This window comes from Prunus mume, linkage group LG4 (assembly GCF_029339155.1).
Source record: "Prunus mume cultivar Tortuosa linkage group LG4, ASM2933915v1, whole genome shotgun sequence".
NCBI classification, from domain to species: domain Eukaryota; kingdom Viridiplantae; phylum Streptophyta; class Magnoliopsida; order Rosales; family Rosaceae; genus Prunus; species Prunus mume.
In genome coordinates, this window is record NC_142701.1 from 10,180,908 (window position 1) to 10,198,401 (window position 17,494).

Genomic DNA, 17,494 nt, shown 5'->3' on the forward strand with positions numbered 1-17,494 from the left:
ATGATGAAGTAAATGTAAGATGAGTGTATGTGTATATATATATATATATATATATATATTTATAGTTTTCAAAGTTCTCCCTTTATTTTTTTTATTTTGACAAAGCGGTATTTTACACTAATTTAATGTACACAGAGGGAGAACGAACACACAGCCTTCACCAACTGCCCTAACTCACATTTGCGTTTCTCCTTCATTCTTAATTTGGGTAAAACTTCAAAGTAGCATTAACTTTCACCCCCAAAATAAAATTTCACCGAGAGGTATAATAATGTGTAACAAATTGGGTTCAAATAAATAGCCCACGCGGCCAGACCCAACAAAAACCGCAAACATTTCGAACTTTGTAGATCGAATCGACGGTGCCAAGTGTCACTCGCGCTCGAACAAACGGACCGTTTCACTGGGTTCCTTCTTCCTTCTCTCCTCAGCCTGCTTGCGCGGTTCCACCTCTCTCCTCTTCTGCAGGTAAATCGATAAAGTTTCTGACATTGCTTCGGTTTCCGGCTAAGCAAGCACGGTTGCATATTAAGTTTTATGAAGAGGAATGAATGGTATTGTAGAAAGCTTTGAACTTAACATTATGCGACTGATGGCATGTTCTTGGCTCACAGAATGGCAAGGTCGCTTTCAAAGTTGCTCTGCAAGGGAATTTCATTTTCAGGCTCGGCTGCTCGTTCTGCCATAATTGTAAGACTTTATCAGTTTTCCACATTTAGGTAGTTTTGCTAGTATTAGTAGACTAGTTGCGCTTAATAGAAAGAAAACTCAAGAGGGTTGAGAATGTAGTTCGAATGAAATTTTGATATTACCTGTGATGGGAAATATGTTTCAGTGGGGAAATAGGTAATGGGATTATATATGTTTTCAGCATACTTATTGCTTGAGCATTGTTCTCTTGGCAGCAACTTTGAATCTCAAACACTGGTCTTGTGGATGTTTGTTACTGTTTGAATGTGTGGTCTAGATTGAGAGTTTGATCACATGAAACATTAGGTAGTTTGGGAAGAGAATATTAACCCATATTACACATTCTGTATTTTTGCATTCTTGAGTGGATCATGTGTGGCCATACGTACGTGTGTATTAATCCAGGCCATCTTTTGAATTTGTGCTTCATCTATACTTCACACTTACCAATGATAGCAGTTAATGTTTTTTTTCTTTAAACTGGTAGTAGGCTCCTGGATCTTTTTATATCAATGGAATGAGATACTCGACCACAGTGCCGAATGAGCCTGACACACATGATGATTTTAAGCCCACTAATAAGCTGGAGAATTCTGGCCTTACATTGAAGGACCTTGTTGAACAGGTAGAGATATGCCAACTGAATCTTCTTAATATAGCTCTTTATTTCCCCTTTGTCGTCCAGACCAAAGATCATTGTTCTTTAAGTTAAATGATTCTAATCCGCTTCTGTAGGATGTCAAGGACAATCCTGTAATGCTTTATATGAAAGGAGTGCCTGATCTTCCTCAATGTGGCTTCAGCTCACTTGCAGTAAGAGTGTTAAAACAATACAGTGAGTTCCGAGTCATTTCATACTCCAACTCTGATTTGTGGTTTTCTTGAGTTAATTTAGCAATAAAGTCTATGTATGTGCAAACACAAATAACTAAAATAAAACCATAGTGATATCCATAGTCTTCATGATTGTTCATATTTACCATCACAGTGAGGCGCTTTTAGTTAAATATAGCCATCTAAGTGGCTTGCCAATTTCGAACATATGCATACAGGTGCATATAATGTTTCCTGTATAATAGAGTATCAGTCTTCCATCTAAATATGTGATGCACCTAACTCAATCAGAAATATCAACACTGGCTAAAAAACACAAGGGAACAATGAAGTAGAATACTGTTTTGGGTGAAATGACTAACAGATTGCTTTAGTTTGTCCTTTCAAGTTTACTTCTTGGGTGAATTATGCTTATAACAAGCTCTTATTTGCTCTACGTTTAAAGTGTCACTGGAAATTTAACTCAATGGGCAGTTCAACTTGAAGGTATGAAAAAACTGGTCATATGTTTTTGGGACTGGGGAGTATAACTTACGGTTATGAAGAAACATTATTACTTCAAATTATCGAGTTACTAAATTGTGCTTGCAAGTGGTCTATTTTACTTCTTTTGAAACTTAACCTCTGATAATGATTATACATTGCTGCAAATTATTTTCTTATGATAATTCGGTACCTTTCAGATGTTCCTTTGGGTGCTAGGAATATCTTGGAAGATCCTGAACTGAAAAGTGCTGTAAAAGCCTTCAGGTAAGTTGATTCTTTGTGGTATATTAGTAACATCTACAAGTTTGAGACCAAAATTATTTCAAATTTTGTTGCTTATCCAGAGACACAACTGTTGGTTTATGTTGGCCTCCCAAATTTTAAAGTATTTGATTTCGAGCTGATTTCTTAATCTTTCTTTTTCCCTATGAAGCCACTGGCCAACGTTTCCGCAGATATTCATCAAGGGGGAGTTCATTGGAGGGTCAGATATTATTCTCAATATGCATCAGGTTAGTCCTTATAAATTCAGTTCTTCTTGTTTTAAGGCAATGCATAGCTTTTAATGATGTGGTGTATCCTGTGTAGACTGGTGAGCTCAAGGAAAAGCTTCAGGATATTTCAGCCAATCAAGAGAAGTCTGAATAAGTTGAATTTGAAGTGCAGATGACATTTCATCCATGTGACATCAAATTTAATAAATGTCTCTTTCATCCGCAATGCATTACATAGTGTTCATGTGAGATTTGTTTTGATTGAATTTCTCTATACATTTAGGGGTGTGCCTAAAATCCCCCTTTTACTATGGAGAAACAATTGGAATTGTGGACATTTTTTTTGGGAATAAAATCTGTTTTTTGTTTTGCTTTTTAAGAATTGGAAATAAACAGTTCAGCAGAATATATATCAATTAAAAATCAGTTCGTTGCTTTGGAAAAAAAGAAAAAAGAAAAATCACTCCAGCAACTTCTGAAGGTGTGGATGGAATATGATGAAGCTGAATAGGCCAACACCTGTCTTTATTGGATTAAAGAATAACGTTTCAACACCTATCATTCCAAATCAAGACTATTGTAGAATGCAAAGCAATTGAACCAATTTCATTGATTTATATCATTCCAAACTCTACATAGACAAAGGCAGTGTGGGGAAAAGGAAAATCTCAACTTACATTTTCCCACTAGCTCCCCTTCTCAATCTAAGGTACACAAAACTGCAGGTTGCTATCTGATATATGATAATTGCCTATCAGTCACACCATGATAATTTAAAGGACAAATACACTTTCCAACTATCAGAGAGACAACATGAACTAAGCTGCAAATACACCTGTGATAACTGGAAGACTTTGTTACATGGATTATATTTTAACCAACAAATTGCAGTTCTTGTCCATGATTCGCAAATTGTAGCGTAACTATTTTCCAACTTCTTGAGGAGGGTTCCAAACCAAGCAAGTTGATTTAACACATTGCAATGCAAAAAGTAATCTTTTACTCTGAAAAATTTGGCAAAGTTAGTAGCAGCATTGCCATGATTTTCATTTCCCTGTGCTTGCTGAACATAAATATCGAAGCATATATTCATTGGAAGAACATGTATCTGCCAAATCCCGATGTGTTCTGGTTATTGCCTTCTGCAAGGATTTTAAAGCAGGAAGCAGCTGCCGAAAATTTTGTTGAATAGAGTTACCATGAGCTTTGCAGAGCTCCTGCAAGACAAACAATAGCAAACCATTGGTGAGATCTTCATACAGAAACAATGCTGCTGTAACAGGTATACAGAATCTAAACTGAGCAGAATTGGAAATTGTTAAAAATACCTGACACCACCGAAGTATGAACTCCAAATGTGGGCAACTCTCTAAAAGATCTGCAAATGCCTCAATTAACCTTTGCAAATATCTGTAAGGGATTGATGTGGCGACAGCAGGGATGTCTATTGGATTAACAGTGAAAATACATTTTTTAATTAGACTGTCTTCATTTAATCGTAGACTAAGGATCAAAGCTTTGCTCAATTGGTCTTCATTGAGTGCTGCATCAACTGCCTGTAATGTAATCAGAATTAATATGGAAAAAAAATAAATTGATTGTAGAAATGCTTTCAAAAGAAAGAAAAAAATTGCCATTTTCTTAAATGAAGTTTCAATTTTTATCAGAAAAAAAAGAATATCAAAGTTCAAAAAGTTTGACATTTAATTGGAGCAATTGTGGTATTGTGGTGCGGATACTGAGTGTAAAGAACAAAAAAAAATTCAAATGTTTACTGGGTCAACTGAGTAGAGGGCATTATTGAGCAAATTAAAGGTCTAAATAGAAATACCCTATAACTAAACAAAGACAAAAGCAAATTGATTAGTTGTCTTAATGTCATTTCAGTTATGCCCTATGCTACATTGGCAAGGGTAAAATGTTGATCGACTTTGTTTCTTTCAATATTTTAGTTCTATCAGAAGCAATAACATTTGCATGAAGTTTGTAATATTCCAAAGTTTCACCAAGTACCTCGGGTGTGACATCTATGTCAAGATCAGTTGGGTCAAAGATAAAGGAATCATCAATTGAATAAACTAGAACCCCCTCCGTTGTTGCTGCTGAGAAGCTCCGACCAGTGGGGGCGATTCTCAAGGATTTTGTTCTAACAATCGGCCTTCCGCGGTTAGGCATGGATCCTGGTAAATCATAACCTAACTTTCCCCGGGTTTGTTTGTCAATACCTTCTTCTGTATCACTGTTATCATCATCAATTAAATCCAATGGGCCAGCATCTGTCATATTCTTTGAGTTTAAGAAGTCAAGCACTCCATCCAAAGATAGATTGTGAGTTATTTGAAACCTCCGCAGCAATACCTGTGAAAATAAATCCACTACATCAATAGGCATACATAGAACATGTGAAGTTTGGAAATAATTAAGCAGAGGAGTGACGTTACTAGATTCGGAGAAAAGACCATGGAAGGCGGACTAATGCTACACATCCTAACTTTCCTTTTACCAACTTACATGGCATTCTCACATTGGATTCCACAGAATTGTTGTTTTTATCAATGCAATGATGTATGCGCCACATACAATGGGAAAAACATTGGGAGAAAAAGTCAGGATAACTAGCATTTCCTAAGGACAAATAAAGTGTAGAAAATTGACGTTGAAACAAGTTGACTGTAACAGCTTCTGGGAGAGATAAATTCTACCAAAGAACAAATGCATACACGATGTAGCATTCAAAAGCAAGAAACAAGCATAAGAAAGTATGAAAAAAGCAGGCTACTATTTCAAAAATGACATACGACAAGGGGCTTAAAAGTCATTCGGACATTGAACGCAATGGAGGTATTCTGGCATCCACTTCCTTTCATTGGGGCACTTGCCAAGAAGTGGAAAGTTGTGCAGCCCTAATCAATGTTTTTGTTACATGTTTGACCTTCTGAATATGCGACTTATAAGTGGAGAAATATATTCATTGGTACACTGGCCAAGGGGTGGGGAGTTGTACAGCTCTTATCAAAACTCTCATCACATGTTTGATCCTCTCTTCTGAACATCCAACTTGAACTTCAGAGAAATCCATTCAACTCTGTTCCACATTTGAAACATGTGTATTCCCCTCCCCTCCCCTCCCCTCTCCCCTCTCCCCTCTCACTATTCTCAATATATCAGGTATGAGGTTCAAAGCCTTAAAAACTGCATAAAAAACACTATGCAGACCTGCTCTCCTCAATTTTCTGAATTTATTAACATCTAGTGTTTTCAACAGGCCTGATAAAATCTAGAGTGTATTTTTCATTGAGCCACCCTAGACACCAATTTATAATCTATTCACCAAGATGAAATGAAAGAAGATTAAGAAGAAAGTGTAGATCAAAAGTAAGCTTATAAGAAATGGCTACATTTGAAATCCAGATAGAAATCATGGTGAGCCTTACATCCATGTGGTGAAAAGTTTGCATACGGACAGGGGAAGAAAATCACAACAAATAACCTACAAGCTTTCAATATATCATTTTGTTGGCTAAAGTCAATAAATTTAGTGTAAACAACAATTGCTTATGTAAGAATGGGTGAAAGCTTGTAATCCAACCGTGAATGAACATATAGCCCATGCTTTTCCATGCAGTTTCTTCAAAGAATAAAAAAGGAGCAAAAGAAGTGTGCATATAAATCAATGTTAAGGTCTTGTTGTTCCAGCGGCAGAAAAGTTTGAGGTACGTTATAGAGTGAGAAGCAAGCTCTTCAAAGCTTGACCATGTAAGAAACTAACCTGATCCGCAACATCATACATGCAGATATATTTGCTACTTCCTCCAGCTAATATGTAACTCCCATCAGCTGAATAACATAAGGTTGTGAAGAATTTTCCTGAACTTGAGTTGGCAGCTGATCTACGATCTGTCATAAGACGACCTCCAGAAATATCCCTGCGACCCTCAATGGTATACATTAATAAACCATCAATTGGGTCCCAGAAATGAATTTGACCATCCAATGTGCTGCTAGCCAACTGCTTTCCATCTGGGCGATACACCACTGTAAGAACATCATGCGTATGAGAAAATGTTTCAACTGCACCTTTTCCATCAAAAACATCCCACAACCGAACTGTTCTGTCCCATGATGATGAAGCTAGAATTGCCTACATGTGGAAGAAAAACAACAACTATCAAACCAAATATGTCAATAAACTTTTGGTTGAATACATGAAAAGATAGAAACAAAGTTTCTCTGAGCAACTTTGTGAGAGGACCTGAATGGTTAGAATATTTCAGCGGTTTGATCAAATCTAACCACTTTAAACAAATGGTCCAACTACTGAAATCTCCCAAGGGCTCATAGGCACTCAAAAAGAGTCACAGGTGAGCAGATTCAATTGAATGGTGGTGCATTACACCAAATACATAAGGAAAACGCCCCAAATCACAAATAGAAACCAACTTAATTTTACACAAGTATAGGCATCTACAATAACCAGACTTGGGAATACAGGAGCATAGGCATCTATACTAAACAAGCAACCAACCAAACGTAATATGAGGAAACTCACATTTGTAGGAGAAAACATCAAACCATGAACAGGACCTTCATGACCACTAAGAATGTCCAACAAACGGCCTGTCTTCATCGACCAAACAAAGATCTAGAGTACAGAACATTAAGAAAAATCAGGGAACAGCAATTAAAATGAACCATTAAAGTAAAAAAAATATTTCAAAAAAAAAACTAGGAGAAAGGGGGAAAAACACCTCAAAGGAATCAAGAGTTCCAGCACAAATCACTTCACCACTCTGATCTGCTGCCAATGAAACAAATTGCCTAGATTCAGGGGTGGTAAATGTTCTAAAATTTCGATAACGGAACAAATCCCATGCACGAACAGTCCCATCCAGAGATGCACTTAGGAGACTATGGCTGTTAGCCATAAAGTGGAGTGCAGTGATTGCATTAGTGTGCTCAGAGAATGTTATAAAGCAGAAGCCTGAAGAAACAGTCCAAACCTGCATAAACCAAACAGTAAGCTCTCTGGATGTGATATCAATCCATAACTGCATTATGTCCAAAATATTACCTAATAATCTGCACATTGGCAAGTTGAATGTAAATATGAAGGCGCAACATGCATGAGAAATGCCAATAATTAATTCATTGTCACAAACTATGTATGATAACTGGGCACAATAGGAAATAGTACATCATATACCCACCAAACTGTCACGCATTACTGGACTCAGTAGACAATTATAGAATACAGATATGGCCAATGACCATTTGGTCTAGTGTCACCTAGTCTCCACTTTGTTGGAGCCAGTCCTGAGTTCAAATCTCATGATGACTGTTTAATACGAGAATGATAAGACTAGAATGAGGTAACACATAGTCATCATAACAAGTAATACGGACCTTCAGTACAAAAGCAATCATTAAAAACAAAAAAGTAACATTGAGTTGCATCTTTCATGGTCAGTTTTGAATGCATGAATGGTATCCATTCTATTTTACAGACATTACATTTCTTTCGAAATCATATGAATCTGCCAAAGATAGCTAACAAATTAACCTCATCCTTTAATCATAAAAGTTTAAAACATGTAGCTAATATGCTTGAACTAAAAATTTGCATTGTACCACACAAGCATTATCCTCTAATTAAAAAGCTTCAGGTTTTAAAAACTCACATACCTTGACTTTGTTATCATCTGCTCCAGTGGCTAACAGTAGTGAATCTGGCGAATAAGCAAGACAATTCACATCGAAGTAATGTCCTTGCTGCTTCAATATATAACTTTCTGACTTCCACTCCCACACAAGCAACTGTCCAAGTTTCGCACACCCAAATGTCAGCCAATTTCCAAGCCCGTTAAAAACTGCGGTTGTAATTTTCTCTCTTGATATCGACAACAAGTGAAAGCACACAAAATCAGGCATTTGATACAACCCAAATACACCATTTGAGAACCCCACAACCAACATATTAAGTCCCCTATGATAATCACACGCTGTCAACTTCGCCTGGGCCTGCATAAAATTGTCCTTCCTCAACAACTCCCATTTCCTGTTTAGCAAATACCCACCTTCTTCATCCAAGTTACCACCTCTGCCCTCATCCCTCTTCCTCTTCTTAATATCGCCACTACCAACACCTTCCACTGTACCATCACCATCCCTATCTGGTGTACCCGGAGAGGGCGGCTCCGTAACATCCATTCCATCAAACTCACCGTCATTGCCACTCAAACCCCAACTAAAAATATAACAATCACGTGTAACTGTATAAACATTGCATACCTTATTGGTGTTCTTATCAATACCAAAAAACACACCCACAACTGTATCTCTATGACCCAAAAACATAAATGGCTTCTTCTTAAACACACCAAATTTCAATTTCTTCATACAAAACAATCTCGCAGTCAAATCTTTCGACCCGGCAAGCAAATAACTTGAGTCCGGACTCCATTCCAATGACACAACCTTATCGTCACAATCAGCAAAAGTCCTAACCAATTCAAATGGGAAAAACTCTTTCTTGAAACCAGGAGACCGCCAAATTTGAACCAACTTACCAGTGGCCACCGCTATATGCGCCCCGTCAGGGCTGAATTTGATGGCATTGACTGCGTTTTTGAAAGAAATGCGGTGAAGCACCACACGCTGCCGGAGGTTGATGAATTGGCATCTGTGATTCTCGTCGATGGTGAGGAGAAACACGCCGTCCGGCGAGGCGGCGATTCGGGTGATGTTGGAGGAAGATTGGACGGGTAGGGTTATGGTTTGGGATTTGATGAGGTCGGTGACGGAGACCCTGTTACCGACCGGTGAGATTAGCTCGGTGTTGTTGGTGATTATGGCGTTGCCTCCTCTGTATGGAGCTCCGAGGAGGTTCTGGAACCTGTAGTTCATTGCTTTTTCACAGTTAGGTTGCGCAGAGAAAACACAGGAAAGTACAACGGATTGAATTAGGCAAAATTTTCTCAGCAACCAAACACGGTCGGTAGAAGAACGTTGAGGAGTTTTTAGTCTGTAAAGACACGCTAGGGTTTATCTAGGGTTTAACTAAAGGGACACTCGCATTTTTGAACCTCTAGTTTGGGGCTACTTTTCATTTTCATTTTCATTTTGGTACCCACAGTTTTGGTTTTTACAATCAAGTCCAATTCACTTACTATGTCCATTAGGCCCGGCCGCCTCGTTTAGAGTCGGCCCATTTAATAAATAGGTTGTTTCGGGCCTGCTCATTTAGAGAAATCATCAATGACTGCTCGAGTCCACATGGGTTTGGGTCGTGCTTGTGCCGGGCCGATATAGGCCCACACCAAATTTGACTTATGTGTTGCATTTTTTTGTAATTTTTTTTACTACATCATTTAAAGCTCTTTTACAATTATGTATATAGTAATAATATTTATTATTTGTTAAGAAAAAGAGGTCAATAACTTTATTTAAAATACATTTAAATAGAAAATGGCTAAATTATTGTTTGAGTTTTAAAGAAAACATTACATTTTGATATATATTTTTAAAGAAAAAAATAGACTTGAATTTAAGATATAAATGTAATAATATATTATTTTTCTTTGAAAAAAGTATAATTTAATAGATGGGCTTTAAACGGACCGGCTTGTTGGATTTAGGGCCAACACGACCCCTGATGAGCCATGGCCCGACCCAGCCCATTAGACCTAATTATCTCGTCCCAGCATGGCTCAAAAATACAAGTCGTACTATGTCAGGCCTTATTTAAACGGATCTTGCTTGTGCCGTATTGGGCTACCTTGGTCCGTTTGACACCTCTCCATTCTCCTATTACGTACAATTTTCATTTTCACTGTTAGCAATTAAAAATAAATATTTATCCTTTATAACTTGAATCATTTTCCATGTCCAAATCACTCAAAATCTCTTTTCATAGAACATAGTTAATGTCCATACCTATTAACAATATATATATATATATATATAGTTAAAAGTAGTTTTCATAAACATAACGTGTTACTTATTGGTTAAAATTTATTGTGGAAATGAAGATTTGTTAAAGCACATATTGTGTCAACTTGTTACAAACTCGACCCGATTACACGTATCATATGTATGAATTTTTTTTTTTTCAATACACGCGATGGTCTAAATTTTAATGGGGATGAAAGTTTCTCACACACACACTATCAAAGTCCCATAGAAATTTGAATATGGGACAATTGATCTGCAAATGAAGACCCTTTTCCATTATCAAAGTAGATTTTAAACACATACAAAATCATTATTATAACCCCAAGCATCACATTGGAGTTTTGTAACATAATTGACACAATTTGATTTGGACCTAATTGCTAACATCAATTAACTTTAGGGACGAAAAATGTAAAGCTAATTCAGTACAAGTGTGGCCTTAAGGCCCAGGAACTTTATGACCAAAATTATGGATTAGCCCAAAAACCCAGAGGCCAATTCATGAATGAAAAACACGTGGAGGAGAGAGAGAGACAGCGAGTACAAGGAAAGGAAGGGGTTCCGAAGGAGCGTACGGCGCTTTTTTCCCGCTCGGTTGGTTGTTCAAAAAGCGTGGGTACGATGATGATGACATTGACTTCTTGCTCCACTGCTCTGCTTCTTCTAGTCTCGTAGTCACTTTCTCGAGAAAATCCCCACCAATAATTTTCTCTCACTTTCTAGGAAACAGCCTTTGCCGATTCTTCTTCTGGACAAAATGGATCGTACCCCTGAAGCCAATCGGATCGCCGCCACCAAGTCATCATCCATTTCCTCGTCTCCGGCTGTGCAAGTATGAACTGACTCTTTCGTTTTTACTCCAATTTTAGGGTTTCGACTTCCAATGGGCCTTAGCAGTTTTGGGATTTGTTAAGAGAATTTTGGGTTTCACCTTTCAGTAAAGTTTTTGTTTTTTAGTTTTTGGTTGAAGAGAGAGAGGGAAAAGAAGTAGGGGAAATGGGAAATGAGAGAGAAAAACTATAATAAAAGAACTTGAGAGTTCAATGTTTTGTGGTTGGAGACAGTTGTGAATAGTTTACTCAAGCAAGTTCATAGGATGTCAAAAAATTTGGGGATAACCTTTTTGTTTTTTTTAAAAAGCTAAAATTGTTCTAGGCAAATGTTGTCTGTTAATGTTAGAAATGATGTTTTTCTTTGACTTATTGAATAATGGAGCTAGGTTTCTTATCTGTGTTTATTTAAATTGTAGGAGTCTCCTTTCTCCAATTTCCTTAGCAATCTCTCTCCTTTAAATACAGCGACGACAGCCAGTTATACACAAACATTGTTGGGAACTAATTTGCCGACACCGCCAGTTGTGTTTACATCTCCTCATATTAATCTACAGCGAGAAACCAGTTTCTTGGAAAGGTGTGAGATGTTTAACTAATTTCATGAGTTTCTTGCGTTCTGATTGTGTCGATTTATGATACCGCACTAGATTATTTATTCCCCCATTTGGTTTAATCTCTTGTTTCCTAACTCAATCAACCAGGTAACTTTTTTTTCACTCTTCATTAGAAATATTTTTCCTAAATGTTTACAGGGATGATATAGTTGAAGCAGGTTCAGAGGTATACAAAGAATGTAACACAAATATAGTCCAGATTCAGAATCCAAGTTTTGAGGAGGTTCAGTTGTGCAGTCCTTCAGGTTGTGTTGATGAATATCTGGCTGACCCTGTGGAGGTAGACTCTACACGTTCTGCTGATTTGCGCTCGCAACGAACTAATGAAGTCCCTCGGTTGTTACACAGTGGTTTTTCTCCTGGCAAAGAATCCAATACCGAAGTTTGTGATATTATGTTTGGTAGCCCAGAGAATGAAGCCGTTTTATTATCAGATCAAGCTGAAAAGGATCTGCCTTTAAGTTCACTTGAAATGAGTCAAGCTGCAATCAATCAGAGGGATGGTAAAAAGACTGAAGAGCTCTCAAGGTTTATATTTGAAAAAGTCAGGGAGTCTGATGTAAATTCATGTCTTGTTTCCAGAGCACAAAATTGTGGAGAGAATGCAGCTAAGGTGAATGTGGGTATTTTGGTACATTTTACAGTTTAACATGAAATTATGAACATTCTGTTTAATGATCAAGCTGGAGGTTATTTGTTTATTTTTTAAAATGTTGGTTTCTCTCAATGTTAAGTTGCAGAGGGCAGGATGTCAATATGATGAAAAAAATGCTAGTTGTCAGTCACGCGAAGATTCAAATGAGCGCAAGCAGAGAGTACAAAAAGGATTGGTTAAGGTATAAATCATATAAAAGATTTTTTCTTAGTTGGCTCATGATCAATAATGTTGTACTATGTTGATATTTTATCTTTGGAAGTTTTTCATGTCAAAAGTAATGTTCCTCATTTGCAGCAGTGGAAGAATTTGTATATATAATTATACATGTCCGTATATAAACTTCTCCTTTCTAGGCCAATAGTTAGAGATTGACATTTTCTTATTAAACTCTTCTTTTACATGGATTATATCGCCTATTGCTCATTTATGCGTCACTCACACATAAGTAAGCAACTCTATGTATGTAATGCAAACGAATTACTCACACATGCAATTGAATAATTTCTGTATTCAAATGAAGGAGAGTGATCAAAATGAACGTGGTATACGTAGGCATCTTCAATTTGAGGCTGCAAAAGCGTATAAGTTCACTGTCCTTGGTAACAGTGAGAGTCCTAATAGCCTGACACATGATGCTACCAATTCAAGGTCACCATCTATTCTAACAAACTTGAAGAGTCTAGCTTCTTCTCATTTCGATAACAGAGCCTCAAGCAGTCTGCAGGATGTGAGCTGTGACACCTCACAATTCCCTTCCTCCCCCTATGAGTCATTTACATCAGCCCAAATTGGTGTAAACTCTACCACCTCTGCTCCCATCCATTCTGGTATTGGTTTACATCTGAATCGCATTTCTAGATCTACATCCTTGAGCTCCGATATATTTTCAAGCAAGAAATCAACTGGGTATCTGAGTACGCCAGAGCAGATGCTAGAGCATGGCAGCAACAACATAGCAACAAACTCAAGTAGTATCTTGACTTCAGCTGTATCTGGAAAAATTTATGTTTATGTGTCCAGTAGTCAGCAGGAAAGCCAAGCTGTTACTGAAGCTAATTCTTTCACTTTTCATTCTACGGATACTATGAAGCCTCCATGTCATTCTATGCTCGTTGACCAGGAGGCAGCTCCTTGTGAGGTGGGTATGTCTGCTTCACAGGAGACTGATGAGATTGAGGAGTTAAACCAACTGAGCCCTAAAAGGAAAAGGCAAGTACAACATTATCAGTGTATTAATCTTCATTTTTATTTTTACATGGCTCACCTAATACGCTGTTTGAAATGCATTTAGGAGGAGAGATGCATACATGAGTGAGGGCTGCAAACGTTGCAACTGTAGGAGGTCTAAGTGCTTGAAACTGTAAGTGAATGCAAGCAAATAGCACTCATTTTTGTTTTGAAACATTGGAATGCATATCATACATTAGGAAAAATGGAATATCAATTGTTCTTCTAGACTTCAGTTTTTGTTAACCATTTCCCTATAGAACCTTGATGCAAAAGCATCTCAGTTGACCTTATAAACAACAAATTTCCCATGGTAACTTGTGAACAAATAAGTACATACAATTCACCATTCATTCTTGCAGTTTGTCTCAGCTTGTTCTTCATCATTGGCAGTTATTGTGAGTGCTTTGCAGCTGGCGTTTATTGTGTGGATTCTTGTGCATGTGTAAACTGCTATAACAAGCCTGAGTTTGAGGACACAGTTCTTGATATACGTCAGCAAATTGAAGCTCGTAATCCACTTGCATTTACTCCAAAAGTTGTCGACAATGCCATTGGTTCTTCGCCCAACTTTACGGTAATCCTTGTCAAAGTATATATCTTGTTCTTTTATGTCTCTCATTTGGAAGCATTTTGAGAATAAGAACTCCACAGGAAGAACAGGACTTGACGACCCCATCCTCGGCCAGGCACAAGAGAGGTTGCAATTGCAAGAAGTCAAAGTGTCTGAAAAGATACTGTGAATGCTTCCAGGTTTATATGTACATTTATATCTACTGCTTGTAATATCAGAAAAATGGTGTTTCTCAAAGAATTCTGGTTCCCCCTCCCAAACTGTTACACACATTATAGAATTTCTAAAATTAACATGATATGGATTTTCATAATTTCAATTAAATGAGTCAGAAAAGTAACAAGTTCATTGGAAAAGATTTGGATTAGGAAGTTGGTTAGTGTTGATATGTCCTCGACTTATCTGGATTTGACATATCTGTTTTTTCTTTTGCTCCTTTCCCAAGGCTAAAGTTGGATGTTCCAGCGCGTGTCGATGTGAGGGTTGCAAAAATACGTTTGGCGTTACTCCAGGTTATGGTTCTCTTTGTTTGAAATGATTCTGTGTTCTTTATTTATTCATTTTTTAATATAAATTTTAATATATTTTCTATGACAACCGTGTTTCAGCACCAAAGAAAATGAAACAACAGAACTTTATACACACACATGTTTATATATATACAAAATTTCTCTTATACGGACGTCTGAAGTTTCTTTTGCGGATGCAATTGTTTCTTCAGCTTCTCCCTTTTTTATCTGCTAGCAAATCAAGTCACTGCACAGCTATCATACAGTTCAGTTGATGAATAGCAAATATACAGCTTGAAATCACTTTTATAATGTTTTACATTTTTGTTTCAACAAATTCATTGAGAGGTGCCTAAGAATTCGAAATCCTCAAAATATTTTTAAGTTGTCTTTTTGTACTCGTGTGCTTCAACGAGCAGCAGTACACATAGATTATTGGTATTTTAGTCTTTTCTTGAGGCATCGTGTTTATTTATTTTGTTGCTAGCAATTAGATGCCGTAATGATTTTTTAATTTTCTGATTTTTTGCAACGAGGATCTATGAATGAAGACTTGAAAAATAGACAATTTGGATTGTTGAAAAAAAATTCGTAGGGTACCCTAAAGGGTGTCCCTCAGATAAAATTATTTGAGGGATCCCTCAATGAAAGGAAGGGCACGATAATTTAGGAAAGAGAGAGGAGAGAGAATGTAAAATATTAAATGTGAATGTGTTGTGGTAATCACAATTCATTATTATAATAGATGCAATCTGAACCATTGAATGTGCTAATCTAACACCCTAAAATTTGTGTCCCTCGATCCAGACCCTAAATATATATTAATATATATATATATATATTTATATATCCTCAAATAAGCTTATTTGAGGGATCTCTCAAATAAGTTTATTTGAGGGACACCCTTTTAGGCGTACTCCGCATTGTATTTCACTAATCCAAACCATCTATCTTGTAGATATTCATTCACAGATCATCTCTATGAAAATACTTGAATCCTATATCATTTAACCACTCGATTAAATTATTGAAATTTTAGTACTTTCTTGAAGCACCGTGTTCATTGATTTTGTAGGACACAATGAGATCTAAACGGTTTCCGATTTTTCTAATTTTTTTGCAAGGATGATCTTTGAGTGAAGACCTAAAAAATAGATAGTTTGGATCGTTGAAAAAAAATTCGTAGGGTATCCTAAAGGGTATCCCTCAAATAAAATTATTTGAGGGATCCCTCTATATATATAGATATATATATATACTAAGACATGCAGTGCTATTAAATTTTGCTCCTTTCAATCAGTGAGCTTTCAATAGGTTAGTAAGCATGCACGAAAGCATTCACAGAATGGTAAATTTTATGAAACGAATATTTAACATTTCATTAGGATGGTTTCATTTTTGTTCGTTTAATCCTTCACTGATAGGGACTTCTTACTTTTCCATGTTGCTACAATTACAGAACCAGTATATAACAGAGCTAAAAGGTGGGCATCCCACCCTGCTGAGAAGCTGGATAATGTGAAGGGTGCTATTGATTGCATCAAGGCCCCGGGTATCATTCATTACTCACCGACATGGGAAGGAATTTCTGATATAAGCAAGCTTACACCTTTGTCACATCCTTGCTCACGCACAGCGTTTTCTTCAGCTTCATCAAGTAACTCTGCAAAAATTCCACAAGCCCAGTTGCCATCAAGTCAGCTTCAGCCATCAGGTACTGGCCACTTTCACTGGGGCTGTTCAGCCGTCATTGTTACCCCGGAATTATCTGAAGGCAAGGGTCCCAATGATCTCAATTCTGATGGTGCAGGTGCACATTATGACATACCCTATGATGATACACCTGAGATACTCGAGGAAACTTCTAACCCCACCAAGGTTGTAAAGGCTAGCTCACCAAATCAGAAACGTGTGTCACCTCCACAATCCCAATCCCGGTTAAGAGAAAGATCTCCAACAGGCTTGAGAAGTGGCCGCAAATTCAATTTGCAGGCTATGCCTTCTTTCCCTCCTCTTACACCGCATCGTAATTCCAAAGAAGGCACTAATAAAATTGAGAATGATGATAAATAATCTGCCAACAAGAACATTTGGACAACACACAAGGAGTTGGGCAAGGCATGACTCAGATAGCTTTCACATCTGATTGTAGAAAATCTGCATACAACTGTCTTCTGCAGGACACCATCTATCGATCTGCTTCCAACTTTACAAGCTTAGTGAAAGAATGCTTCTGTATTTCCAGAAGTTTGGTAAGCCTTATTGCAAAAGGCAGTGCTAATTGTTGGCCTTCATTGTAATACCATTGCAAAAGTTTTGTAATATCAAGTGTAATTGTCATTTAAAGATTTAGTCCTTGGATTATTTTGCAGCTTTTTTTTATTTTTTCTTTTTGGTGTCTCTGTACTGTAATCCTGTAGATATATAAAGTCTATAATCTTTACTGGCGCTTCTTTCACAGGTGTTAGAATTTTGGTTCGGTTCCTCAACCGACGTGCTTTATGGATGCTCATGGTGAAAACTGCAAAGGTGGAATTTTTAATGGAGATGTCCTTAGTAGATGAAATGGTTGTATTTGAAGTCAAATAACTAACAATCTTAGTTTCCTTTCTTATAATTCCGAGT

General features: G+C 37.2%; 3 protein-coding genes across 14 annotated transcripts; 2 read left to right on the top strand and 1 right to left on the bottom strand.

Annotated features, from left to right (window-relative positions):
- The first annotated feature begins 308 nt into the window (after positions 1 to 308).
- Positions 309 to 2,886, top strand: LOC103328038 (monothiol glutaredoxin-S15, mitochondrial). Of its 2 annotated transcripts, none has more exons than XM_008230423.2 (7): positions 309 to 468; positions 615 to 690; positions 1,181 to 1,315; positions 1,426 to 1,525; positions 2,208 to 2,274; positions 2,444 to 2,522; positions 2,599 to 2,886. In XM_008230423.2, the coding sequence occupies exons 2-7, from the start codon at positions 616 to 618 to the stop codon at positions 2,656 to 2,658; spliced, it is 516 nt and encodes a 171-aa protein (XP_008228645.1). In that variant the 5' UTR covers positions 309 to 468; position 615; the 3' UTR covers positions 2,659 to 2,886. The 2 variants fall into 2 exon arrangements, with proteins under 2 accessions (XP_008228645.1, XP_016649201.1); XM_016793715.2 differs by having other exon boundaries at positions 311 to 468; positions 1,178 to 1,315.
- A 195-nt stretch (positions 2,887 to 3,081) lies between these two features.
- Positions 3,082 to 9,569, bottom strand: PWP2 (periodic tryptophan protein 2). Its single transcript, XM_008230422.2, has 7 exons — positions 8,187 to 9,569; positions 7,253 to 7,504; positions 7,054 to 7,146; positions 6,274 to 6,645; positions 4,518 to 4,862; positions 3,833 to 4,060; positions 3,082 to 3,721 (listed from the first exon to the last, which is right to left on the bottom strand). The coding sequence occupies exons 1-7, from the start codon at positions 9,405 to 9,407 to the stop codon at positions 3,551 to 3,553; spliced, it is 2,682 nt and encodes an 893-aa protein (XP_008228644.2). The 5' UTR covers positions 9,408 to 9,569; the 3' UTR covers positions 3,082 to 3,550.
- Positions 9,570 to 10,953: 1,384 nt separating this feature from the next.
- On the top strand, positions 10,954 to 17,479 carry LOC103328054 (uncharacterized). Of its 11 annotated transcripts, none has more exons than XR_016126142.1 (11): positions 10,955 to 11,286; positions 11,704 to 11,864; positions 12,040 to 12,520; positions 12,636 to 12,737; positions 13,080 to 13,768; positions 13,851 to 13,919; positions 14,180 to 14,363; positions 14,441 to 14,539; positions 14,806 to 14,872; positions 16,329 to 17,121; positions 17,331 to 17,479. XR_016126142.1 is itself a non-coding variant. In XM_089050580.1 (11 exons), exons 1-11 carry the CDS (start codon positions 11,212 to 11,214, stop codon positions 16,940 to 16,942), a joined length of 2,445 nt encoding a protein of 814 aa, XP_088906706.1. In that variant the 5' UTR covers positions 10,956 to 11,211; the 3' UTR covers positions 16,943 to 17,322. The 11 variants fall into 11 exon arrangements, 10 of the variants coding, with proteins under 10 accessions (XP_088906700.1, XP_088906704.1, XP_088906703.1 ...); XM_089050580.1 differs by lacking the exon at positions 17,331 to 17,479 and having other exon boundaries at positions 10,956 to 11,286; positions 16,329 to 16,583; positions 16,680 to 17,322; XM_089050582.1 differs by lacking the exon at positions 17,331 to 17,479 and having other exon boundaries at positions 10,956 to 11,286; positions 12,642 to 12,737; positions 16,329 to 16,583; positions 16,680 to 17,322.
- The last annotated feature ends 15 nt before the right edge of the window (positions 17,480 to 17,494 follow it).